This window comes from Anabrus simplex, chromosome 3 (genome assembly GCF_040414725.1).
Source record: "Anabrus simplex isolate iqAnaSimp1 chromosome 3, ASM4041472v1, whole genome shotgun sequence".
Taxonomy (NCBI): Eukaryota; Metazoa; Arthropoda; class Insecta; order Orthoptera; family Tettigoniidae; genus Anabrus; species Anabrus simplex.
Window position 1 is genome coordinate 133,631,624 of NC_090267.1, and position 27,593 is coordinate 133,659,216.

Here is a 27,593-nt window from a genome sequence, read left to right on the forward strand (position 1 = left end):
GGCGAGACTGTGGAAACATGGACTACAGTTACACTTCTGTCACTGCTGAAAGACTAGAATTCCAATGACGTCTTCAATGCTGAAGAAATGGGACTTTTTTTAGCCTACTTCCCGACAGGACTCTCGCGTACTGAGGAGAGCACATATAAATTATAAACAGAGAAGTTTTCCACCTATTCAATACATAGTTATATTTACAGTGTGTCTATTTGCATTACATGGGACTGGTTTCAACCCTACTTGGGGTCATCATCAGCCATATTTAAACAATACACAATATTTGACGAAATCCTAAAACATGTTTCTAAGCAGTAAGAACATTATGAATATATAATTAACACTATGATGTGTGGTTGAATTAGGCGAAGTGTTATGGTGCTCAAAATGTTGCAAATGAAAGTGAAACATTACAAGTGACATAGGTGAGCAATATATAATACAAGTACACCAAACACATTTAACACTAGAACAGCGGAAGGGGTCAATATGACACCCACCTTCAATTTTTCTTTAATAACGTGCGCACTCTTTTATCATTTCCCTTCAAATATTATGACTTTTCATCTTTTTTCATCCCGTTCACGGTGCTGTATCGCACCCGGCAAAATATTTATATTTTCATTGATTTCTGATATACCATACCCTGGACAGCGGGAGGGGTCATTTTGACACTTGTACAATATTCCTTATTACAGCAGTTTGCATTGTCAGGCAACAGTGTGTACCCGGCCATTATTAGTATTGTTGAGCTCTTACTGTCAGATGAGTGTTCCAGTTAGCGGGATTATTGTATTCATCTCGTCATTTAGAAAGTGTTCTTCTTATAGGCATGTCGTGCTACGATCGTCTTTCTGCTGACGAGGTGTCTCGTATGCTAGAAAATTCAGACTTTCAGTCTGAAAGTGAACTATCCGATTCAGATGGTGATTTTTTGCTTGAGACGAGCGAGGACGAAGATCATAACGAGACAGAGGATGAATTATACGCAGGAGAAGTCGAAAGTGCTAATCTGCCTCCGAACTCGTCCCAAATGTCTCAGTCTCAGATGTTTCATCAGTGAAGATGGTCGCCCGAGGCGGAACCGAGTGGGGGGGTCTTGGATTCAAACTCTTCATCTGGAAGGCAGGCTTCAGTGAACATCCTGAGGGAGCGGGGAGGTCCCACAACATATTCTTACCATTGAGTTGACAACTCTGTTATTAGTGCCTTTCGTCTCCTCTTTGATGAATCGATGCTTCGTCTAATGAAATGACACACCGAATCAAACGTTCAGAAAGAACTTCAGAACACGGACTGGACCGTGTCGCTCGAAGAGTTGGAGGCTATGATTGCCATCATGTATACCCGCGGTGTCCTGTGTTCGAAAGGTATGTCTGTGGATGAATTATGGTCGCGTTCCTATGGACAGCAATTCATGAAGGACACAATGTCAAGAGATAGATTTCGGGAGCTTCTCAGATTCCTCCGCTTCGACGAGAAATCAACCAGAGCTGAGCGCCTGCCAACTAACAGGTTCGCTCTTGTCTCTGAAATCTGGGAAAAATTCGTAGAAAATTGCCTTCGCTGTTACCGCCCAAGTGAAAATATTACAGTCGATGAACACTTACTTCCCAGCAAAACCAGGTGCAGATTTACCCAGTTTATGACAAACAAGCCCGACAAGTATGGACTCAAATTCTGGATTGCTGCAGATGTGAACTCAAAATACATCTGCAATGCTTTTCCATACCTTGGTAAAGTTGACGCGCGTCCTGATAAGCAGCCTCTGGGAGAGTACATAGTACTTCGCCTCATGGAGCCGTTTCTAAACCAAGGGCGAAACGTGACGACAGACAGCTACTTCGTTGGTGGGAACAATCAACCCCATCCGTCGGGAAATCCCTACTGAGGTGAAGAAGTCCAAGTGTGAATTGTACTCTACAACCATCTTGTGACAGACTGGGAACCCACAATGCACCTTGACAGTGTACCAAGGAAAGAAGAACAAGAACGTCCTTCTCAGCACACGACACGCTCAAGTAACAATCAGCACAGAGCGAAAGAAGAAGCCAGAAATTGTAACATTCTACAACGGCACAAAACACGGGGTAGATGTGGTAGACCAAATGTCCCGTAAATATACCACCAAGGCTCCATGCAGAAGGTGGCCAATGCATGTCTTTTACAATATCCTTGACCTAACAGCTATCACTCCTTGGGTCATTTACAAGCAAGTAACGGGTAGGAAGATAAAGCGGAAGAAGTTCATCATCCAGCTGGCAAGTGAACTAACAAGGTGGGGCGAGCAAGGGCAACAACAACAACAACAAAATGAGGAGGAAGTTGCAGGACCATGTCCATCTAAAAAGCGGAAGAAGTGCCAAGTTGGTCTGTGTAAAGGCAACAAGTCTAGCGATGCCTGCAGCAAGTGCCTCAAAGCAGTGTGCGGAAAATGTGCACGAAAAGTAGAAGTTGTGTGTGCAAAATGTGTTTAGCGTGTTTTCAATTTTCCTAAAGAATTACTGAAAATGTATAATCGTTGTAATATCGACGACTAACTAAGAAAAGGTGTTCAATTGGTTAATTTTGTGAAAACTTCTTAGAGAATCAGAAACATGGTGACTTGTGTGTGAATATTCATGTGTCCATCAGTAATATAAAAGGTCCATACACTAATGTCAGGTATTTATGTGTAAAATAAAGTTGTAGAAACACAGTAGAAGAAAATACATCTCTTTTTTGTGTTCTAATTTGAACGTTTCCGAGCATTTCTTATGAAGTGTCAAAATAACCCCTTACCGCTGTTCTAGGTATGCGAGATTTTCAGCTGTTCTAGTGTTAAGATTTGGTATAAAAGTACAATTGAGATGCTCTTATGTTGTAGATCAACTTGAGTAAAATTTTAGACACATGGTGTTTCAGGTAGAATTCAGTAGTTCGTGGTAATACATTACGGTTGTGGACTGAGTGCTATGGTACTAAGAATGAACACAATATAACGTGACACTTATAAAAGTATACAAGTATATACAAATGTTTGAGTAACAAATGTGTAGATGATACTCTCTAGAAGAAACTGTGAGGAGTTGATTATACACTGCATCACCTTAAGCAGAAAATTTTATACTTGGTGTATTAGGTAACCAAGCTATGTTGATATGGCTGCAGGGTTGATTGTTGGAACTGTGCAGGCTGAATATGAATTTTAGAATTCTTCTGGAGTTGTAAGTAGACACTGCGCATAGTGATATTAATGGATGGAACTCTCAGTTCATAGCGGAACAAATGGGACCAAGCAGCGGTGTGTGCAGCTTAGCTGGTAGTGTGCCCAGTTCAAGTCATCTATTGGTGATGAAAATTTGGAGAAGTTGTTGACAGTAAAATCAAGGCTTCATGGCAACTGCTTTCAACAAACCTTTGACAAAGGTTTTCTCGGACGGGCAAAATCTGCCACTGCTGCTTCTTTTAATCAACAAAAATTTTGTACTGCTGGAGAAGTTTCTGTAAATCAGTAAGATGAAAGGAAGGAAGGCCTATCATACCATACATGTTCTTATAAATTTTCCGTTGTTGTATGCGAGTATTTAAGTATCACTGAATATGAATACATATGAGAGTAAAATATTTGTGGATTTTGATTCCACTCAGTTTCCCTGGAAATATGTGTTAATTTAAATGTGGACTTGACGACATGATGCATTGAGCTTGCTAGGATAATGTATGTATTGTGCAAGACATGTAAAATAAGCAGTTTTGACCAATTTATTGTATCTTGAATGCAATAAAAACTTTCCAGTCTGTCAAACACACAGCAATTACGATATAAATTATAACACTATAAACAACCTGTAAAATACACACTAATATACAAAGAATGACATGTTTCGTTCTACAAGAAGTATTTTTATTTTATTTTAGTAGCTTCCTGAAAATTATTAAGGCCGCCACAGGGATAAAGCATAACAAAGACACAAAATGTGGTTATAAAATTGCTGATAAAAAGATAGGAAAATAGCAGAAGAGATTCAGGACAATAAGACATTAGTATGTAGCATATACCGGTAAGAGATTTCATACAATCACGACAGATCCCTTAACTATAATACCAATATAATGGTCCGTTATTGGACATTATAAATTTTCCAGCTAACTCATTCTTGGTTGCCTGCGTTTCGCCCTCGTGTGCTAAGTTAGGCTCGTCAGTTGGGACTTAGCACACCACCCAAGACGCAAGGCTAGTGCATACCGTGGAGGCCACTGCATAGGCTATTTGAAGCCACCAGCAGTGCCAATGCACTATGAGAGCTATGTCTCATTTCCAAAAATAGATGCCTGCCTGGCCATCAAATGATGTAGATGTTGATTCCCATAGGGAACCTAAAATATTTGTCCTGAATGAGTAAATTTATAATACCAATATAATGGTCCGTTATTGGACATTATAAATTTTCCAGCTAACTCATTCTTGGTTGCCTGCGTTTCGCCCTCGTGTGCTAAGTTAGGCTCGTCAGTTGGGACTTAGCACACCACCCAAGATGCAAGGCTAGTGCATACCGTGGAGGCCACTGCATAGGCTATTTGAAGCCACCAGCAGTGCCAATGCACTATGAGAGCTATGTCTCATTTCCACCCACGGTATGCACTAGCCTTGCGTCTTGGGTGGTGTGCTAAGTCCCAACTGACGAGCCTAACTTAGCACACGAGGGCGAAACGCAGGCAACCAAGAATGAGTTAGCTGGAAATTTTATTATGTCCAATAACGGACCATTATATTGGTATTATAAATTTACTCATTCAGGACAAATATTTTAGGTTCCCTATGGAAATCAACATCTACATCATTTGATGGCCAGGCAGGCATCTATTTTTGGAAATGAGACATAGCTCTCATAGTGCATTGGCACTGCTGGTGGCTTCAAATAGCCTATGCAGTGGCCTCCACGGTATGCACTAGCCTTGCGTTTTGGGTGGTGTGCTAAGTCCCAACTGACGAGCCTAACTTAGCACACGAGGGCGAAACGCAGACAACCAAGAATGAGTTAGCTGGAAAATGTATAATGTCCAATAACGGACCATTATATTGGTATTATAAATTTACTCATTCAGGACAAATATTTTAGGTTCCCTATGGGAATCAACATCTAGATCCCTTAACTGCCGAGATTGTATTGTCTTTTGTGGTATTAAGAGGGATATAGATAAGAAATTTATAAATAATAATATAATAATATAAATAATAATTAAGAGGGATGCCGAGCATTTTTCAGCTCTTTGCATAAAGGCTCGGTATCATTCCACGAGCACCCACCATCAATCCAATCACCTGTATATATTCAAGGTTGTACTTGTTTTTATTGTGTCTATTTTTTAAAAGATTTAGTAGCAACTCATTATTTTAGTCATTGATTTTTTCCTAAATACATTAGGTGGAAGTTGGAATCGTGTTGATTTTAATATATGTTCTTTGTCTGCAGGATGCAGTGAAATGTTAATGGCATGTGCTGTCAGAGCAGAAGCAGCCAAAACTCCAGGCAAAGAGTCTGTCGCAATGGAGGCTTTCGCCAAAGCTCTGCAAATGTTACCAACAATAATTGCAGACAATGCTGGTTATGATTCTGCCCAACTTATCAGTGAACTGAGAGCTGCTCACAGTCAAGGTCAAAATTCTATGGGTCTAGGTAAGTGACATTCTTGATAGATTACTGTTTGATTTGACCTGGAATGAAGCAAGCGTTTATGAAAAGTGTAAAATATTTTTTTTAACTATTTAATCATTAACCTAATTTTATCATAGACCAGCTGAAAATCTCTGCTAGGCACTTGCCTCCGGTGTTCAAGGTTACTGGACTCAGTCAGTTGGCATTAAAATTTCTTGGCAATAGAGTTAAAGAATACTTCTACGGAGCACAGTTTCGTAGTACGCGCTGAACTAGAATGGGATTGACGTTTTAAGAGTGTGAGATGCTTGGTGTTGCCACATCATATTACTCAACGAAGGCCTCTTCGCAGCAAAGTCAATACCATGCGTTAATGATGTATTTTAAATAATGCAAGCAAATATTCAAAATTAAATCTAAAACTAAGCCTACCGCATTTACGCGAATAAACCCCGCCACCGAATAATCCCCACACCCTAATTTTAAGAACATTCAATTTGAAAAAATATGATATGAACTAAAATTCCTTCCATCAAAAGAGTAACATACGTATTAACAAACATTTCATATCACTCTGCGAGGTCCACTTGTTCTTTACGCAAATATGAACATGTTAATTTATGGATATAGCTGCTTTGCCTGAGATGATAAAAATCCATTATCACTGCTATAAAATGCCATGGAAATTTGCAAGTAGGCCTACTGACGTGACAGGCATGTCATTTATCTGAACTTGCAATAGGCTCGATTCCCTGTAGAACGGAAGATTTGTTGTCTCTTGCATCACTAGAATCCTCTCCTAAATGACAAATTTGTCACACTCCACGTCTAAAACACTTCTCACACGCGGTCTCTTTTTACTCGGATAATAACACAACCGGCGGTGGATAATTCTTTTCATGCAATGTAAATACTTGAAACAGACACATCGGCAAACTCGGATGTTAGTGATATAGTAAAACCATGTTTTTACGTGATTTTGAAATAACCGTCAACACGTAATTCAGAAATGCCAACTCTTGCCACGTCACTAAATATTCTGATACCCACTGCTGCATGCAATTAACATTGATTCACAGTTTAAACCTTTCAAATGCCATGGAAAAATTATATTTCCGAAATGTATCCAACAAGGTGCATTTACATTATTCAAATAATGGACTTGGATAACTCGCTGGCAAACATAACCTCACGCAGTGAAAGAAAACAAGCACGATTCAAAAACAAGAACAAATTTTGTGTGCAAGTGTTTTATTTTTTGGTGTACTGTACTGTTTGCATATTTAGATGCCTTGTACTTGCACGGAAAATGCCAGATACCCTTAAATCATCCTGGCTTATCGAACTTTCCTATGATGAAGGGAGGGAGTCTTTCGCTTCCGCCTACATTGTCTGTCTGGGCTCGGCAGTAAAAAAATTTATGTATATAAATGCAGTTTCATCGGCATTGACAGTATTGTTTGGTACGTATGAATTGATTATAATTATGAGCCTCGCTTTTTCACCTACTGTCGGCATCTCCAGTCTTCGCGGATTTTGCATCTCCGCACACTGACTGCTACATGATATTGTGGCGTTCCTTAAACCACTGAATACAAAAGAAAATACAATTTCACTCTAACTAAGCAACTATGAAACACACTATAGACACGCTGAAGTGAATGAAAGTGCGGAATGCTACCACTGCACATTCCAGAAGACACGTTCTATCGTGGCGCGGAGAAATTTTGAATTTACATTACTCTGTAAAATACTTTTTTTTTTTTAATGTAAAGGCAGTTTATAATTAAAAGATTGAATAGATTTCCATTTAAATATGACATATGGGGACAGTTTTATTCCATTGCTGTTACACAAAGCATAACTCTACACCCAGCATCAAAAACTAGGTGAGCCAGGAGCGCGTTGCCAACCTCGACACAAATAAAACCTGCACCCCAATTTTGTGCATCAATTTGTTTAAAAAAATATCCGGGAATTATTTGCATAAATGCGGTATGTAATGCATAATTAAAATTGCTATTTGTGGCAAGAACAAACATTTATCAATGTCAATAAATATAATTCCCGTACGACAGTTACCCGTTCACAATAATCATACTTGTCTTTTCGTATTTTAACTACAGTGTTTTTGCTTACTCTAGCCACAGCCGCAGTTCTAACACTTTATTTACAGAAATGAAAGGACCATTATGAACTTTCTCTCGTTCAGAATACTCTCGTACCTAACAAATAATGTCCCACCGAAATGGTTTTCTCTCTTCACTTTCTGCCATTGGATTAAAATCAAAACATGCCAGCCACATAATAAACACAAACGATACCTATAACTAAATTATTATTATTATTATTATTATTATTATTATTATTATTATTATGATTATTATTATTATTATCGTTATCGTGTTTTTGTGGATATCAGAGGTGAAAGAAGGTGTGGGCATGAAATGGCAATCAGAAGATTGATTTAAAACTTTAGAATTATGGTCATAATTCATTCTAAGGTCTCTTTTTTTTTTTCTTTTTTTTCTTTTTTTTTTTCTTTTTTTTTTTCCAAAACTAATACTTCACAAAATTCAGGTACAAAAGATCATGAGATTGGATAACAATTTTAGAAAATCGAATAACAATTAATTAAACAGTTGATTAACAACCTCGAACTTGACGCTTCCTACTCATACTTTTTCCACGAGCGCTGCGGCTCCTTTCAAAGAACAGTCAAGGAGATGAACCTCCCAATTTTTTTTGCAATGTTTCAGGAGCACCTTTTGCTCCACACAATTATCTAGGAGACTATTCTCCGAACATTCCACCATTACAGCCTTCCAAAGGCATCCTTCAATGTTTACCTCAACACCCAGAGCGTCTTCGCTCTATAAAATTTACATTTTCAACAAAATATCCAGGCCTATCAATGGCACAACCTACATTTTATGATTCCAACAATATTCACTGTCTTAGACACTCAACAGTCTATCCTCTTAACATAAAAGAATGAAATTAAATTTCACAGGGGTATCGAATACCCATTCTACTGGGCCTTTGTGGGAAATAAAACACAGGTTAAAGTTACTGGCCCAAAAATCAAAATGATGCAGAGGCAGACACTTGCACTCCTTGAAATTTGCACTAAAAAGATTAAAAACCCTATTAGGGCTTCAGGCCCGAAGTTACAGAGGCTAAGCCTATACTACTAAAGTGACTAGATGGGGGAACTTTGAGTTGCGGACAGAAAACGGTTACAAAGTCATAGTCGCCTCAAATTCAAGTTGATAGGGAACTCGAGAGGGTATCACACTCTCTATTCCCGAATTACGGCTGAGTTTCTTAGGCTAGTAATGAAATTTATATTAGAAAATGAAATTTAAGTTATTGAAGATAAGAAATTTAAGGTTACACTATTAAACATTGGAAACCTTCCCCTCGAGCTAGCTTTCAGAGGCTATCACATAGTTATTAAATGGCTGCCAGTACCTTAATCTGCTGGAATACTCATACAATCAATCAATCAATCAGTACTGATCTGCATTTAGGGCAGTCGCCCAGGTGGCAGATTCCCTATCTGTTGCTTTCCTAGCCTTTTCCTAAATGATTTCAAAGAAATTGGAAATTTATTGAACATCTCCCTTGGTAAGTTATTCCAATCTCTAACTCCCCTTCCTATAAACGAATATTTGCCCCAGTTTGTCCTCTTGAATTCCAACCTTATCTTCATATTGTGATCTTTCCTACTTTTATAAACGCCATTCAAACTTATTCGTCTTCTAATGTCATTCCACGCCATCTCTCCGCTGACAGCTGGGAACATACCTCTTAGTCGAGCAGCTCTTCTTCTTTCTCTCAACCCAACCCAAACATTGCAACCTTTTTGTAACGCTACTCTTTTGTCGGAAATCACCCAGAACAAATCGAGCTGCTTTTCTTTGGATTTTTTCCAGTTCTTGAATCAGGTAATCCTGGTGAGGGTCCCATACACTGGAACCATACTCTAGTTGGGGTCTTACCAGAGACTTATATGCACTCTCCTTTACATCCTTACTACAACCCCTAAACACCCTCATAACCATGTGCAGCGATCTGTACCCTTTATTTACAATCCCATTTACGTGATTACCCCAATGAAGATCTTTCCTTATATTAACACCTAGATACTTACAATGATCCCCAAAAGAAACTTTCACCCCATCAACGCAGTAATTAAAACTGAGAGGACTTTTCCTATTTGTGAAACTCACAACCTGACTTTTAACCCCGTTTATCAACATACCATTGCCTGCTGTCCATCTCACCACATTTTCGAGGTCACGTTGCAGTTGCTCACAATCTTGTAACTTATTTATCACTCTATAGAGAATAAAATCATCCGCAAAAAGCCTTACCTCTGATTCCACTCCTTTACTCATATCATTTATATATATATAAGAAAACATAAAGGTCCGATAATACTGCCCTGAGGAATTCCCCTCTTAATTATTACAGGGTCAGATAAAGCTTCACCTACTCTAATTCTCTGAGATCTATTTTCTAGAAATATAGCAACCCATTCAGTCACTCTTTTGTCTAGTCCAATTGCACCCATTCTTGCCAGTAGTCTCCTATGGTCCACCCTATCAAATGCTTTAGACAGGTCAATCGTGATACAGTCCATTTGACCTCCAGAATCCAAGATATCTGCTATATCTTGCTGGAATCCTACAAGTTGAGCTTCAGTGGAATAACCTTTCCTAAAACCGAATTGCCTTCTATCGAACCAGTTATTAATTTCACAAACATGTCTAATATAATCAGAAAGAATGCCTTCCCAAAGCTTACATACAATGCTTGTCAAACTTACTGGTCTGTAATTTTCAACTTTATGTCTATCACCCTTTCCTTTATACACAGGGGCTACTATAGCAACTCTCCATTCATCTGGTATAGCTTCTCCGACCAAACAATAATCAAATAAGTACTTCAGATATGGTACTATATCCCAACCCATTGTCTTTAGTATATCCCCAGAAATCTGATCAATTCCAGCCGCTTTTCTAGTTTTTAACTTTTATATCTTATTGTAAATGTCATTGTTATCATATGTAAATTTTATTACTTCTTTGGCCCTCGTCTCCTCCTCTATCTCGACATTATCCTTGTAACCAACAATCTTTACATACTGCTGACTGAATACTTCTGCCTTTTGAAGATCATCACATACACACTCCCCCTGTTCATTAATTATTCCTGGAATGTCCTTCTTGGAACCTGTTTCTGCCTTAAAATACCTATACATACCCTTCCATTTTTCACTAAAATTCGTATGACTGCCAATTATACTTGCCATCATGTTATCCTTAGCTGCCTTCTTTGCTAGATTCAATTTTCTAGTAAGTTCCTTCAATTTCTCCTTACTTCCACAGCCATTTCTAACTCTATTTCTTTCCAGTCTGCACCTCCTTCTTAGTCTCTTTATTTCTCTATTATAATAAGGTGGGTCTTTACCATTCCTTACCACCCTTAATGGTACAAACCTGTTTTCGCATTCCTCAACAATTTCTTTAAACCCATCCCAGAGTTTGTTTACATTTTTATTTACCGTTTTCCACCGATCATAGTTACTTTTTAGAAACTGCCTCATGCCTGCTGTATCAGCCATATGGTACTGCCTAACAGTCCTACTTTTTTGACCTTCCTTTCTATCACATTTATTTTTAACTACCACAAAAACAGCTTCATGATCACTAATACCATCTATTACTTCAGTTTCCCTATAGAGCTCATCTGGTTTTATCAGCACGACATCCAGGATATTTTTCCCTCTAGTTGGTTCCATCACTTTCTGAATCAGCTGTCCTTCCCATATTAACTTATTTGCCATTTGTTGGTCATGCTTCCTGTCATTTGCATTTCCTTCCCAATTGACATCTGGCAAATTCAGATCTCTCGCTACAATCACATTTCTTTCCATGTCGTTTCCCACATACCTGACTATCCTATCAAATAATCAAATAATTAAAAATATATTGGTATAGACGCACATTCTGAAACCTGCATTATTGAATGCATGGATAACAGCATCAAGCCAAGATGAACAGAATAAAATGAAGGGCAAGACGCTCCCGCCACCACTATTAACACACACTCAGTAGACTGGACGATCAATAAGGTGACACGAAAAAGTGCCAGTTTTTATACCCGAGAGGAAGGTTCTAGAATGCTCTGGGCTAAAGCTCAACACACCCCCAATTTTTATTGGATAATTAAATAGGTAGAAGATGAACATTATTGGTGGAAAAATACATATACAAAATTTCCTATTGGTCAGTTTTGAAGTTGGCGGAAAGAGATCAAAGAATTGACAACTTTAACACACTAAAAAAACAAAGAACACTTAACTCACTGTAGTAAATCAACTCACTGTAGTATATCTTAAAGTAAAAAATTGTTTTAGGATTTTAATTGTTCCTCTTCACACTTGAGGGCATAACATTTTTTTTTTTTGGTAGAGAAATCTGTGAAGAAAAGTCCAAATTTCTTGCACAAGTTGTTGCAAGTTTTATATTGAAGATGGCATTCTTCAAGGCGCTTCATTGGAATGAATGGGGCGGGTGTACCTCGCGCTACAATTATTATTATTATTATTATTATTATTATTATTATTATTATTATTATTATTATTATTATTATACAGAGGAAAGCAACGGGAAACTACCTCACTCCTCATTTCCCTAGTACACCTCTTCAGTGATACCTAATTTATCTATGACAGCTGTTGGCATAGCTGTGGAGGATCAAACCAGCCTTCGGGCTGAATACCTAACACAACACATAACATTATTATACACACTCACACGTCTTTAATGAAATTGTTTATGAATGACAGTACAAGTATACATGTGGACCCACAGATACAAACACAAAGTAACCTTCACTGTTAAGAAACTGATAGCTCAGTGAACACTGCTGGGGAAAGCTCTCTTTCATTGCAAGTTATAAGTTCTTAAAAAATGCACAATGATCTACTCCGAGGCCCTGCAGTAGAGGCAACTACATTAAAAATATATTGGTATAGCCGCACATTCTGAAACCTGCATTATTGAATGCATGGATAACAGCATCAAGCCAAGATGAACAGAATAAAATGTTATGTTCATTTCTGTGAAAACTGTTACATTTAACATCACCATAGCCCCATTATTTCAACAGCTGGTCATCGGTTAATATGCAGCGACTGAGAAACACAACTGGCAACACTACTGCAACGAGACCACTCGCCAAGCTATACATAACATGTCTGTTTAAACCAGAATTGCTAGGGACTAGAAAGTATTTACATTTTATGCAAGATTAGTCAATATTTGCTGCTTACTTTGTTCTTATTTCAATTCATGTATTGAAAAGTAGAATTTGGAGTATTTTCTTTCAAACAAACAGATTTTTCACTGCATTTAAGTACTGTACTGTTATTTTAATATATATTTTCCTTCACCTAGAGGCTGCTCAATGACAATACACAAAGATTATGGTTTTCAAAAGTGACACTTTGAATACAACTTGAAACTCAAAAGGAAAAAAAAAAAATAATGTGTATAATAGACCTGTGTTTTTCCACATTGAAATAATACACTGAAGAAAATAGAAATTGCAACACCCAGAAGGAGTGGTGTTACATTGCTGCGTTTGGACATGCAGGACGAGTGTTCGGTTGTGATTCGATGATTACACTTTCAGGTCCCACTGACCGCAAGTTTGGACAACAATCAATACAGGATGTGCCCACCACGAGCTGCAGTACGTTGATGAATTCGTCGAGGCATGGAGTCAATAAGGCCCTGGATCGCTTCCTGAGGAATTGTGGCCCATGCTTGCTGCACTGCATGGGTCAGTTGTTCCAGAGTTGTGGGTGGCTGAGGACGGTTGGCCAGTTGTTGACCCATCATCGGGCCATTCTAAGGTGGTGGTGTCGTGGAGAGCTTCTCTGGAGATGCGTGCAGTGTGAACCCGGGCATTGTCCTGCTGAAACATCCCATTAGCAAGGTTCGCCATCATAGGGACATCCACTGGATTGTGTACCCTATCAACGTACTGTCAAGCAGTCATAGTGCCCTCAAAAAGCACTAATTTTGATTTCACATTAAAGCCAATAGCTCCCCAGACCATAATGCTTGGTGTTGGCCCCATGTGGTTCTCGACAATAAGATCTGGGCGGCCCATCTCCCCGGTACGTCGGCGCACACGATTCCGGCGATCACTGCGGGCAAGACAGAAGCGCGATTCATTACTAAAGACGACCCTATGCCATTCGTCGATCTTTCTAGACACCAGGCCAGCCTTACACGTCACTGTTGTGGGGTCAATGTAACACCTTCTGCAGGGACAAGCCAGCTGCACACAGGCGATTACCAACTGTTTGTTGTGTAACGTGGGGTGCCACAGCTGCTCAAATTTGCGCTGCTGTTGCATGGTGTTCCATCTGGGCCATCCGAATGATGCGGTGATCCTCTCTCACAGTTGTATGTCGCGCTGGGCCTGTGCCAGGTCTACGAGTGTGGGTACCTTCATTTGACCACTGCTGCCATACACGTTGTACCATAGATGCCTGTCGGCCAACACGTGCAGTGACAGTCCTTAACGATAATCCAGCCTCACACAACCCAATTATCCGAGCCCTCTCAAACGGCAACAGTTGTTGATGGTGTGCTCTTCTCTGTCGTCGAGGCATGTTTGACGGGGAACACTTCACTGCACAGACTGCGAGTCAACTATGCTAGAGTCCGTATACTGGAGTTGATTCCTCCGCGACCAATACGTGGGGAGACCTGTAGCAACAATCCAATGGGTCTGAAACTTTGATCGTTTACATACTCACATGGCATTGTTCCATATCTTGAAAATCAACACAAACGACCAATGCCTTCATGGTGTTGCAATTTCCATTTTGTTAAGTGTACTTGGTGAAATTTCACTGACTGCTGCCAATTTTCACTTGCTTCTACGAGCTTAACTTTTTCAGCAAGGGAGAGAGGTTTTTTGTTTTGTTCCCTACCATATTCACTAACAAACTGAAGAATAACAAGTACAGCTCAACACTTGCGCTACAAAACAAGCATGCTTACACTAATAGAATAACCGTGCGACTGTGTTGTAAGTGCATTACTGTATTGAGACGTGTTCTGCTAGTAAGTCCACCATTCCAGCATCTGAGAGGGGGGTGCTCAAGACGAGGGCATTTGGTGACAAGTTCAGAAAAATGAACACGATCACATTATTGGCTCCAACAAATGTTCTAAGCCCCTAAATTAATTACGGTATAACAACACCAACAACAAGAAAAATCAGTAGCATAGTCAAATTCCTTGCTTGCTGAATGTATTGGACATATTACATGTAAGAATAGATTGACAGGCATTCCATTTTATTCAGATTTTTTCCATGCAGGACTGGAAAAATCGGTGTGTTTCCATGTTGGACATGTTCTGTTTTAGGCTTCATAAAGTGCCATTTGACTTTATGGGATCATAGAAAAAGACTGTATAAGGTAGGTTTCCCGTTTATACAGGTTTTATAGTAACAAAGTAGGAGACATGCACTTGATCTATGCCATATACTGGTGTGTGTGCTAATTATTAGTGAATAGTGGTTAGTGATGGGTAAGAAAGATGGGAGTTAACAGTGCATAGTTTAAATTCCCATAAACAAAAAGAACAGTTAAAGTTTACCAAGGTGATGGCTATATCATTTCAAAGAACAAAATCAGGCCAATATGCAGTTGAAAAGGATCTTTTAAAATATGTAAGCTGGATGAACAAGCAATGGCTGTTCAGTTTCACATAAAATGATATAGTTAATCACCTAGACCTGAGGTGCTTGGATGGGTGCCCGTTGAGGCTAGCCCAGTGCGACTGGGCTAATGTGACGTAAATGCGGGCAGCTTGCATAACCAGAATGCGCCACAGTGAAGCGAGAGAGCGAACGCACTTTGGATGGAAGGGAGGGAGCATTGTCATTCACTTGTGATTACGAAGCTCTCCTCCTCTACTCAGCGAGGTGCTGATTGGGGTACATTATTTAAAATAAAACTCTAATTGCAACAACAACAAAAACCCGACCTTTTCAAGATATTCCGGTTTGATTCATACTGCGCTCGATGTAAACAAGCAGTTTTATTTTATATTTATTTATTCATTCAAAGAAAACTGACACGTTATAATGTTTGTGTTATCGTCTACAAAGGTGCAGGTTTAAGCAAACAAGCTATGATTTAAAATTCCTTGCATGGGTATGACAGTATTTTCATTTTTTTTTTAAAAGTAAAATTCGTGTTATTAAGAAAAAAGGAATAAAATTGCGGAACGCAACAGTTACCGTATAATCTCGAATACCACCCACCACTGAATAAGACCCGCAACCTTATTTTGAAACAACAAAACTTAAAAAAAGGTTAAGTCAAAATTATTTAGGCCTACAGTCTTTACTAACACACATCAAATGATTAGAAAATACAAATAAAAGTAAACAAACATTTCCAGAACGATATCCAACGAGTTCCGTTATCATCATCATCATCAGTACCAACTTCGGAACTTTCATCACCATCGCCTTCCTACAAAATGCCGTCGTCGCTGTCATCTATACCATTAGAAATGCTACATTTCCTGAAGCTCTTCCGTATGAGGTCTCCAGGAATACGATTCCATGCCGTCAAAATCCACGAACACAGCAGCTGAACTTCCGTGCGCTGAATGCGACTAGTTGGCGTCAGTGTGTGATTATCAGCCGCCATCTATTCTGTATAGAGCTGTTTCAAGGCTGCTTTAAATGGACGGCTCACGCAGACATCCAGCGGCGGTAGAATAGACATCATCCCGCCCTGAATGACTGCTAGGTCAGTTTTCCCATCCTTGATATGTTTCTTCACAGCATCTGTTGTGTGGCCGCGTTAACTGTCGAGAACAAGCAAGCTCTTTTGTCCCACTAATGCACCAGGGCGACATTGCCCAACACACTTTACCCAGTCTTCCACAAGTGAACTGTCCATCCAGCTGGAGTTCTGAGATCTGACGATAACACCAGCGGTTAGATTTTTAGGAAGCGTCTTTCGCTTGAGAACAATGTACAGCGGTAATTTGATTCTGTCGGCGAGAATACACAACATTACTGTACACCATTGTTTTTCATTACCACCTGTTCTAATGGTAACACTTTTCGCACCCTTAACATTCACAGTCCTGTCCACTGGCATTTCAAAGTAGACTGGCTTCTGATCTGCATTGCAAATTTGGGAAAGCAAATATGCATTTTCCTTCCGCAACCGAATTATGTGATGCTGAAACGACAATAACTTCTCATCATAGGCACCAGGAAGATGCTGTGAAATCGAGGTACGCCTTCGTACGCTCAACCCATTTCTTTTATAAAAATTACAAACCCATCCTCGGCTTGCCTTAAACCCTTCCGTTGAAAGTTCCTTTGCGATCTCTAATGCCTTTAGCTAACACATTTCAGTCGACACACCATATCCCAATTCCCGCCATTCTGTCACATATTTATAAAGTTTTTTAAATTTCTGGAAACTGTACACTCAGTCCACGAAAAGCTCTACGATTACCACTACATGTTAATAGCACATTTTTATTCTTTCTTCAATCACGAATACACGACTCGTCAATATCGTATTTCCTACCGGCAGCACGTTTTCCAATAATTTCGGCTTCCCGAACTTCTTTCAGTTTCTCACTCACAGTAAAAGATCGCAAACGCTTTGTGGAATTCATGTTAATACTCCGAGAACGTGCGTGAGACTGACATCAAGCGTATACTGCGCCGTCCCTGCGTCCAGGAGAGGACACATAAGATCCAAGCTAGCTTAACTGGCGATCGTAACGGTTAACATAATCATCTACCTGGGCTATGAGTTCCGAATGTTGAGAAAAACACGTCATATCGAACCTAAGGAATCCCTAAACCACGTTGAAGGACGTCTCCTACACGTTACTGGCTAGAATTCCTTATAACTATCAAGTTGTTACGACATACACACTTAAAAACTAAGTCGCTATACTATGATACATATTGAAAGACGAATTCATGTTTCTCATACCATATTTATTATGCCTTCCTTTCATTCCAAGTATTGGACATTGAATTATTCTCCCTTAGACTCTAATTAAGGACTTTGCAGGCTTCATCTATATATTATATTATTCATACTCGACGGGATTAGCCTTGGATTCCTAAAATATAATATATCTCCTATCAGAATGTTTGGTATAATTCCTAAATATTCCATTAAAATCCTCCATTACCACTATTTGGCTTAGAATACCTTTGTTTTCTTTTTTTGGTATGAAAGGAATAATTTTTAAAAATGTCAATATCGGACTAAGAAGTTGGTGAAGTTTACCATAAGTACGCTAGTGCTCAATATGTCCGACCTCAGTCGTGCCTAATAATAGAATGATCATTTGAGTTAAAATACTCCTCAACAAGAATATCGTATCTGTAATATATCAAGTGCTAGAGCCTTGATTGGTCGAAAAATTGACTAAAGTCAGGAATGAAATTCAACGAAAGATCATTAAGGTACGTAAGGTAAATTATCAAATTAAATATTACTAAGCCTTTAGCTCAGAAATGCTAAATTAGGAGTATAAGGTTAGAAATGTTGGGTTCAAAATATTAGATTAAAAAGGAAATACTAGATTAAAAATATTAAATTGAAAATATTAGATTGGAAATACTAAAATAAAGTCAGATGCGTCTAACGAGAAATAATATTTACATTATAATACACTGTATATAAAGCTGTAGACTGAGGGTGGTTTTTAAATATGCAGGACGCACTTTCATGTTTAGAACCAAATCTTAAAAATTGGAATCATAATCCTCCTATATTACATTTTGAAGCCTTCGGATTAATTGTTCTTTTTTAGTTCGAGCCTATATTGGCCTACTTAAATACAGTAATTCTTTTCTCTCTCAGTTCATAGTGATACAGATACACACTCAAATTAATTCGGGAGAATCCTTTCCTAGTATTATAACAAGTACTGGATCTTAAGAGGTATGAATGTTCATGTTTCTTTATTTTGCTGCGTGAATACTGATAAGTCCTTTTTTTTAATTAATGCATACGTTCAATAAATGATTCAACATAGTACCTGTAAGCTTAAATACCACTCTTAACCTGAGTATACTGGTTACTCTAAATGAGTACTAGTGCAATTTCATCATATTCTCTAGTGGATACTATCTTAGTTCCATCTGAAACGCATTGGCTAGTGTGGTCTACTTCGTGTGAAAATTCTGTCACATAGTGATAACTCATGCACCTACAGTCAACCATCAGTGATATGGGATTTTGCCTAAGAAGTATACTACATTCCTTTTACTTGAGAATAAATTCAGAATTGAAAAATATCTGTGGTGGTAAGAACATGCTCGACTTCATCCTCCTAACCGTGAAATTATTGGTACTTTCAGGTATACTGGTTAACCAACAGGTGTCACTCCGATTATATATTACCTTATTTATGCTTGCTCACTAACGAAATAATCAAAGGAACCACAACGAACTCATTACCATTCCATAAAACTCAACTTGGAAACAATTCAGTCCACCACTACATAACCATGATCGTATTCACGACGAAACAATAACCATCACCATTCTTAATCACCAATCTCATATCAACATCTCTTTAAATAACTACTATACTAATCGTTAAACATGGAACGCATTTCATTTACCTAATATATTTTATTCCTCACTCTCACAAAGTATCTATTATTTCTACCATGGCTTGTGGACTTATTCACAACATTATGACCTTGATTCTGTCATAACCCTAAATTATTGTATACAAGCATTTCCTACGGATTGTCTAATTTGACATTCTTTGATTATAACCATCGCACACACATACCTAAGTTTACTCTTGACATGATACACCATTTACCAACACGTTAGCGAAATCAACTTTTCTGACATTAAATGGATCATATTTTGAGCGTAGGCTTTTATCACTGACTGACCACCTATCTAGGGATTTGACATTTAGAATGTGAAGATTACCTGACCACCTCTAACCTAGTTCATAATCCACTATTTACGTCGTCTCATTATTTATACACTGAATAACTCGGTAAACTTGTAATGAACAAAGAAAAGAACATCAATAATTAATACATTAGTTTAAAAGAAAGACTTATGTGAATTTCCGCAATTCCTGTAGCCGGTTATGTCCAGGTGACAGGACATATGTTCACGCCTCCTTTCATTTCCCTATGTAAACTGGGAAGGCTCGAACACGTCTCCTCTGGGCTTGGTCATCTTGCGGCAGGCAATATCATCTGACGGCGCTCACTTGGGCAGTCTAGCCCTTCCTCTTCTTAGAACATCTTGCTCATTTCTGGTTTAGTTGAAACAGAATAACATATAATTTTAATTAACTTTATCATCATAGGAAAAGCTGTGTTATTATCTGCTTATAGCGAAAGATTGTCTCCTTGAAAGAGTTGATTTCATCGACAACTAGAACTCTGGGGTAATGATTGAATATGACGTTCGAAACAAACAGATTATGTTCAGATATTCTTTCTGGAGTTTACTATTGAAATCCCACTTCTTTAATAATTTAGGTTTGACGATATCAAGTAATACGTCAGCAAAGGTTGTTGTGACGTAAGCCTGTCGTAGCCTTGTACTTGGATTTCCACGTATTTAAATTTCGTGGAGCGAAATAAAAAAATCTTCTATTAATGATCTGCAGCGCAGCTATCAGTAAAATCCACTCCTTGTTTTCGCTGGATGAATCTCTTGTTGATACACTCTTTATTTAGTAAATGATGTTGCTTTCCGTACATGATTCAGTTGAAAAATAGCTCTCTTCCAATTTGTTTCTTTTTTCAATAATTGTCTGTAACAATCTTCTCCTTTCGTTCTTTTTGCACTGCCTCCTGTATCTTAATCCTTTCACAAGCGCCTGATGTAAATGTTGTCACCTTAGCTTGCGGTATCGCCAGACGTTTTGATATTTAGTATTCGGAAGTTTAGACTCCATCTTTGTTCTTACTACAGCCAGAACTTTACGTGACAGTGAAATGGCACAATACTGAGAGCGGAGAGAGCATTGTTGCCAAGCCGCGCCGGTGGTGATGCCCGATTTACGCACATTTGGAAAGATCAATTTCTCAAAATTTTAAATAAGACTCGCACCCAATTTTGGAAGTGATATTTTCGAAAAACAGTGCAGTTGGTACACAAGATTATACGGTATGTGAATTTCCCTGTTCACTGAATTTCTGAAAATATTATTTAAAATTTCACAGGCCTGTGAGAGGGATGAGAATAAGATAGAAATGTTACATGTGGAATACAAAAGATTGAAACTACAAGTAAAGAGGAGTATCAAGGAAGAAAAGGAGAAATGTTGGAGAGTTTATCAACAAAATTGTATTATACAGAGTAATAAAATTAAAAAGAATAAATCAAGAAAAAATTCAGGGCATTAGAGAGGGAAGATGGATCTATAGTACCTGACGAAAACAGTCTTCAGAAGGTGATGGCAAAGTATTTTCAAAAACTTTATAATGAGGATGACTGCTCGGAGGGATAAGGAGATAAGAAAATGGAAATAATAGGTGGAGTAAAAGAAGAGAACCCGATAACATGGTTGGAACTTGAAAGGGCAGTGAAAGCAATGGCCGAAGAAGGTAAAGCAAGTGGAAAAGACAAATTCAATGCTGATACGATCAAGGCAGCAGGAAGCATTGGACTACAGTGGCTATACAGAGCCCTCGATGCCATATGGAAGGATGAAAGGATACCTGAAGATTGGCAACAAGGAAGCATTGTACCACTGTTTAAAAAAGGAAATAGGAAGAAATGTGAAAATTACCGAGGTATAACCCTATTATCACACGGGCTAAAAATAATGGAGAAAGTCATAGACAAAAGACAGGGATATAATGGAAACACAGTTAGAGGAAGAAGAATATGGCTTTAGACCAAATAGATCAACAATAGACTGGATATTTACAGTGCGAACGATAATGGAAAAACATCTGGAAAGAAACAAGGAAATCATATTTGTATTTTTGGATTCGGAAAAAGCTTATGATACAGTTAAGAGAAAACGTGTATGGGAATGCCTACTGAAAAGGAATGTACGAGGGCAGATCAGAAAATAAGTTGCACTTCCCAGTTATGGCCATTTATTACACCACCCGTACAACAGCAACACGACTATAACGACATACACTAACATCACTTTTCCACATAGTTTCCAAGAGACTCCAAACATTTCTGCGAGCGCACAACCAACTTGTCAATGCCGGATGCATAGAAATTTCCTCCAGCGTTCTGCATCTACTCGGAGACAGCGGCCTTCACCTCCTCATCGGTCTGGAAACGTCGACCACCGAGCTCCGTTTTGAGCTTACCGGACAGATGAAAGTCACATGGCGCTAGGTCGGGACTGTAGGGTGGATGTTGCCAGACCTCCTACTTGAAACGCTGAAGCAGTTCTCTTGTTTGGCGGGCCTTGTTAGGTGTTGCGTTATTGAGCAACAAAATCACACCGGCGCTCAATTTCCCCTGGTGCTTTTCTTTAATTGCTTTACGCAACCGGTGCAACATTTGACAATACGACGCCGCGTTGATCGTCGTTCCTTTCGGCATGAATTCCACGTGCCGCAAACCCTCCCATGTCAAAGAACACTGTTGCCATAACCTTACCGGCTGAAGGTTGAACCTTGGCCTTGTTTCGTTGTGGTGATGAGGGGTACACCCATTCCATTGATGTTCGCTTCGTTTCGGGGGTGAAGTGGAGGACCCACGTTTCGTCGCCTGTGGCGATTCACCGCAGAAACCCGTTGCCGTCTGCGGCATAGCGTTACAAAAATGCCAGGGAGGATTGGAAACGTTGTCCCTTGTGCTCATCGGTGAGAAGACGTGGGACCCATCTTTGACACAGCTTACGATATCCAAGGTCCTCATGAACAATGGCGAACACACTGCCGTACTACATGTTCACCTGCATCGCGATTTCTCTCAGTTTAATGCGCCGGTTCTGTCTAATGATCGCATTCACATTGTTGACCTTTTCACGGGTCCTGGACGTTGCGGGCCTGCCTTCATGATGATTGTCCGTGCATCCGGCTTCGTGTTGCTGACACCGCTTTACGATACCTTGCCAGCAAATGGCCCGCTCGCCATACACAGCACTAGTTTCATGATGAATGTCCGTGCAATTCTTCCTTTTGGCCCATAGGAATCGGATTGTCGGACGCACCTCATATTTGGAGTAAACGTCCAATTGGCGCGCCATTGCATTTGGCCGCTATTCACACAATACTAGACAAGACACCACAGCGACCTGCCTAACAGATGTGTGGGCAGTGTCTGTCCCTTTCTCCGCTGTGCCCACGTTTGCGACACACAGCGCGCTGCTGCGGCGCGTTAGTGCAACTAACCTTTTGATCCACCTACGTACTAAGATCATTAATTAACAAGATAAAAATGTTGTATCATGAGAGTAAAAGCAGTGTACAAATGGGGAGTGGTGACTGAAACATTTTATTTAAAAAAAAGGTATCAAGCAAGGAAGTGCACTGTCACCATTATTGTTTATTATATTGATGAAATCATGAAACATGTACAACAGAGTATCAGTAGTGATGAAGTGAAAGCTTTGGTATTTGCAAATGATGTGTTGATTTGGGGAAAGGGAGAAAAGGCAGTAAAAAGGAGACTGGACATTTGGAATGAATATCTGATGGAGTTTGGAATGGTAATTAGTAAAAAGAAAATTGTAGTCGTGCACTGTGGAAAAGAGAAAAAGAGAAGCCAAGTGAACATAGACGGAGAACGGTTATCTGGGTAGCATTATTAATGGAAGTAATGAAATCAACCCTGAAATTAATAACAGACTAAGTAAAGGTACAATATTTTATCATCAAGTCAGAGAGCTTTTATGAGATGACAAAGTACCCAAGAAAACGAAATTAACATTATATAAACAGTATTTCATACCAGTTGTAACATACGGACTAGAAACGCTGGTAATAAGAGACAAGATAGTAAGATCCAAGGAGTAGAAATGAAATTTTTAAGAACATCGGTTAAAAAGATAATTAGAGATAGAATTCAAAATATTAAAATCAGAGAAGAGCTAAATACGGAACCGTTAGTACAGAACATACAGAAAAGAAGACTGAGATGGTTCGGACATGTAAAAAGAATGGGAAAGGAATGGGTAGCAAGTAGCGAATTGGAAAGAGAAATTAAGGGAAAGAGACCAGTTGGAAGACCGAGAAGAAGGTGGATGGATCAGATTTGGAAGGACATTAGAGAAGCTGGATTGGATGTGGCGGAGGTAATGGAGCAAGAAAAGTGGAAGGACAGAAAGGTGTGGAGGAGGCTTGGTAACCACACTTGGTCGACTGGAGTAGGACATTGATAATGATGATGATGATGATGATGATGATGATGATTTTAGTTTCGGAATTAAATTTGCGTAATTTTACCTCTCACAAATTTTTAAGGTTAAAAATTGTTATTAAAAACGTGTGGAGATTATACAAGTAAATATTATGTTAGGATAATAAAGAATTACTGAGTATATTCGGTTTACTATTATTACTATATATTGGTTTTGCTTGTATTTTACTTTTTTACATTGTTTGATTTTTTTATTTCAGATATGGAGCGCGGGAGTATAGGTTGCATGAAAGAATTGGGAATTACTGAATCATTTGTTGTTAAGAGGCAAATGCTGCTGTCTGCTGCTGAGGCTGCAGAGATGATTATCCGTGTTGACACCATAATTAAGTCTGCTCCAAGGAAACGAGTGGCTGATCGTGGTCATTGTTAAAGTGTCTTGTTCCCAGACAAGCTATACTATAAGATAAAAGCACACCTGGATCTGAATGAGAAGCATTGTTCTATTTAATGTCCTGTATAATTTGGAGGATGTTAGCAAGGAAACTACGTACTTTTTTTACAGTAAAAGTTACTGGTGTCGTATTACAGTATGCCCATCAGTGGGAATGTATTTTGAAGCAAAACTTGATCTCTTTTCATGGCAATTAGTTATTTCATTGCTTTTCTCTCCTGTGTGTGAGAAATATTGTCCTTGATTTTATTTGTAACCCTTGTTGAGTTGTTGCTATTTTCCTGATATTGCTTTTGTACTAAAATATACATTTCTAATTTATTATAAAGTAGGAAATTAATTTGCAACAAATGAGTGCATTTGATACGAATATGATGTAAATTAACAAAAAAAACAAAAAAACTGGTAGAACCTTATGGTTATTTAATGATTCTTAAGAGTCTACAAAATAATGTGCCCAAAAGAATTTAACAGGCTTTGATAATCAACATGTCTATATTATTTCACAACTGTACTCGAGTCTGAACAAAGAACAAGGAAAAATGATTAAACATTTAAGCACCACTGTATCTTGTAGTTCTGTTCACCCTCCTGAAGTTTCTCAGTTTTCAGATGGATGTTCCACTATTGTGCACCTTGTAAATTGGATAAACATATTGTATTTACTTCCTACAGTATATGCTACGCTCACAGTAATTTATCGTATTTACTCGTGTATTAGACCCACTCGCGTTTATACTCCCCTTGGCTTTTCGAGACGAAGAAAATGAAATAAATAAATCTCGCATACAAGACTCCCCCCCAACGTAATTTGTCAGAGAACAACAACAATTCTGCTTCCTGATGTTGACCTCATCAGAGGAACTGATGAGATGAAACAAATGATGGGAATATATTTACCTCTTTTTTTTAAATTTTATTTTATGTTTTCTTTATATGTAGGCTTAAAAGTCGTGTTCACCATTTATCGACTTTTTACATTTAGAAATATTGCCTTCCAACGAACATAGCCAGTATAACTCAAATATGTTCATAAGTTTGTTAAAGAACAGTGTAGAATGTACTATTTATAGCCTAGAAGTCATATGTTCACTGCACAAAATTTGTGGTTATCGCATATTGGACCTTCGCTTACTTTTTGTGGCTGTTAAAGTGGGAGGAAAGGGGACAAATATGGTAGATTATTCTGAGCAAATTTTCCGTGTGGTTAGGGATGCACAGCTGTAAGCTTGCAGTCGGGAGATAGTGGGTTCAAATCCCACTGTCGGCAGCCCTGAAGATTGTTTCCTGAGTTTTCCAATTTTCACACCAAGCAGATGTTGGGGCTGTACCTTACTGAAGGCCACGGCAGCATCCTTCCCATTCCTAGGCCTTTCCTATCCCATCATTGCCATAAGACCTGTGTCGGTGCGACGTAAAGCAATTTTTAAAAAAATTGCATAGTCTGTTAGTTAGGTCATATGCGATCTTCAGTCTTTATAGATCCTATTTTCTCTCTCTTTCAGCCAGCCTGTAGTTTTTTTTTAATTTAGAGATATACAGTAGAACCTTGATTATATGTTCCCTGAAACTACGTTTTCCCGTATTTTCGTTCAAATTACATGGTCCCGCGAGCATCCTATTTAAATCACGTTGTAAAAATCCTGCACTATCCATTCCTCGACGAAACGATTTCCCGGATGAACTGTCCAGAAATTTCAGTCACATCAACGCTAAATCTTCGATCACGCGTTTTTCAAGAAACTTTATATCAAGAAAGGACGGCTACGGCATTCTTAGGAATCATGGTGTTAACGTCCTGTCATTGCAGTAATTTGACGAAGCAGCCTACTGTACTGGAAAAGTGATCGGCGGTGAACTTGCATAAAGGGACAATCTTAGCATCGCATTCAGATGGTACTGTTTAGAGAATCCTCGGAAATCATAAAGCAGAGTGTGTCCACAGCAATCGGAGGGAGACGGAGTGCATTTCAGCACTTCTACTTGAAAACGGGATGAGTTTCTTCAAATATTCGTACTTGCAAATCGTCTACATTATGTCCAGGGTTAGACGTTTATTTATTTTTTTACTTTTTCGAATGTATTGCCGAACAGGTTTTCGGCACTTATCTCAGGTCACTGTATAGTCGCTGGACTTTATGCAGGAATCGAAAGTGCTCCTTCTTAAGCAACAAATTTAGTATTTCAATATTATTATTATACGATTATGTTATCGAGACCATAACAGATGTTGCCCCTTACATACATTAAGCCATGGGAGGTTTTGCGATGCCTATTGCTGTTTTGGGCCTAATATAAGACAGAATTTCACGCTTTTGTGTTAATATGTTAGAAAAACCGCAATCGTTTTATTTGCGCACGTTACATTTTAAAACTTTGTATAATTTCGCACTCGTACCGACTTGTACAGTGAGCACGCTTTCCTGCTGAGCTCAAGGTCGTGAATAACCGTAATTTCGGAAGTTTTAATGATATTTTTTTCTCTTTCCAGTTTGATTGTGATTAGGGACAGACAGAATTGAATATAATGCATTCGAGAACTTGAGAATCGATTTCCATAAATTGACTACGAGCAGTATACCTGTGACCAAATTACATGAATGGAAGAAAAAAAAGGATTTCGCCATCATGTTGGGCGCTTTTGTATCTAATGTACTTTATTTTATCAGATTACAGAATTAAAAACTACTTGTGGTCGATTGTTGTTTGGCTGATCAAAGTTGCTGAATTGAAATAAGTTTTCAGAAGAAACTGATTAAGTTTCCCTGGTAAAACGTAAAGATTCGAGATGTTTTTAGTCGTGTACTGGTAATTAATGTTTGAAGCCAGCCCCGCGGTCTAACTTGCCTGCCTCCCACCCGGAGGTCCTGGGTTCAATTCTCGTCCAAGTCCGGCATTTTTACCTGGATATGAGGGCTGGTTCCAGGTTCACTCATTCTACGATTACCTTTACATACCTGCAACTTTTACGGTATATCCGTAAAATTTACAGAAATTGCAGCATTTTTACGGATGGACGGTGACATTTTACGACGTCGCAGACAGTCATTTGAAAGGTTAACATTCTTTAATCGCTCCACTTCCG

General features: G+C 38.8%; 1 protein-coding gene across 1 annotated transcript in view; it reads left to right on the top strand.

The window, feature by feature from the left end:
• Positions 1–25,077, top strand: part of CCT2 (chaperonin containing TCP1 subunit 2) — a 181,603-nt gene extending 156,526 nt beyond the window's left edge. The window contains exons 8-9 of the mRNA XM_067142714.2: positions 5,454–5,657; positions 24,315–25,077. Coding sequence (XP_066998815.1) covers positions 5,454–5,657; positions 24,315–24,487 — 377 coding nt within the window. The 3' untranslated portion in view covers positions 24,488–25,077. The remainder of the gene's footprint in view (positions 1–5,453; positions 5,658–24,314) is intronic.
• Positions 25,078–27,593: the final 2,516 nt, after the last annotated feature.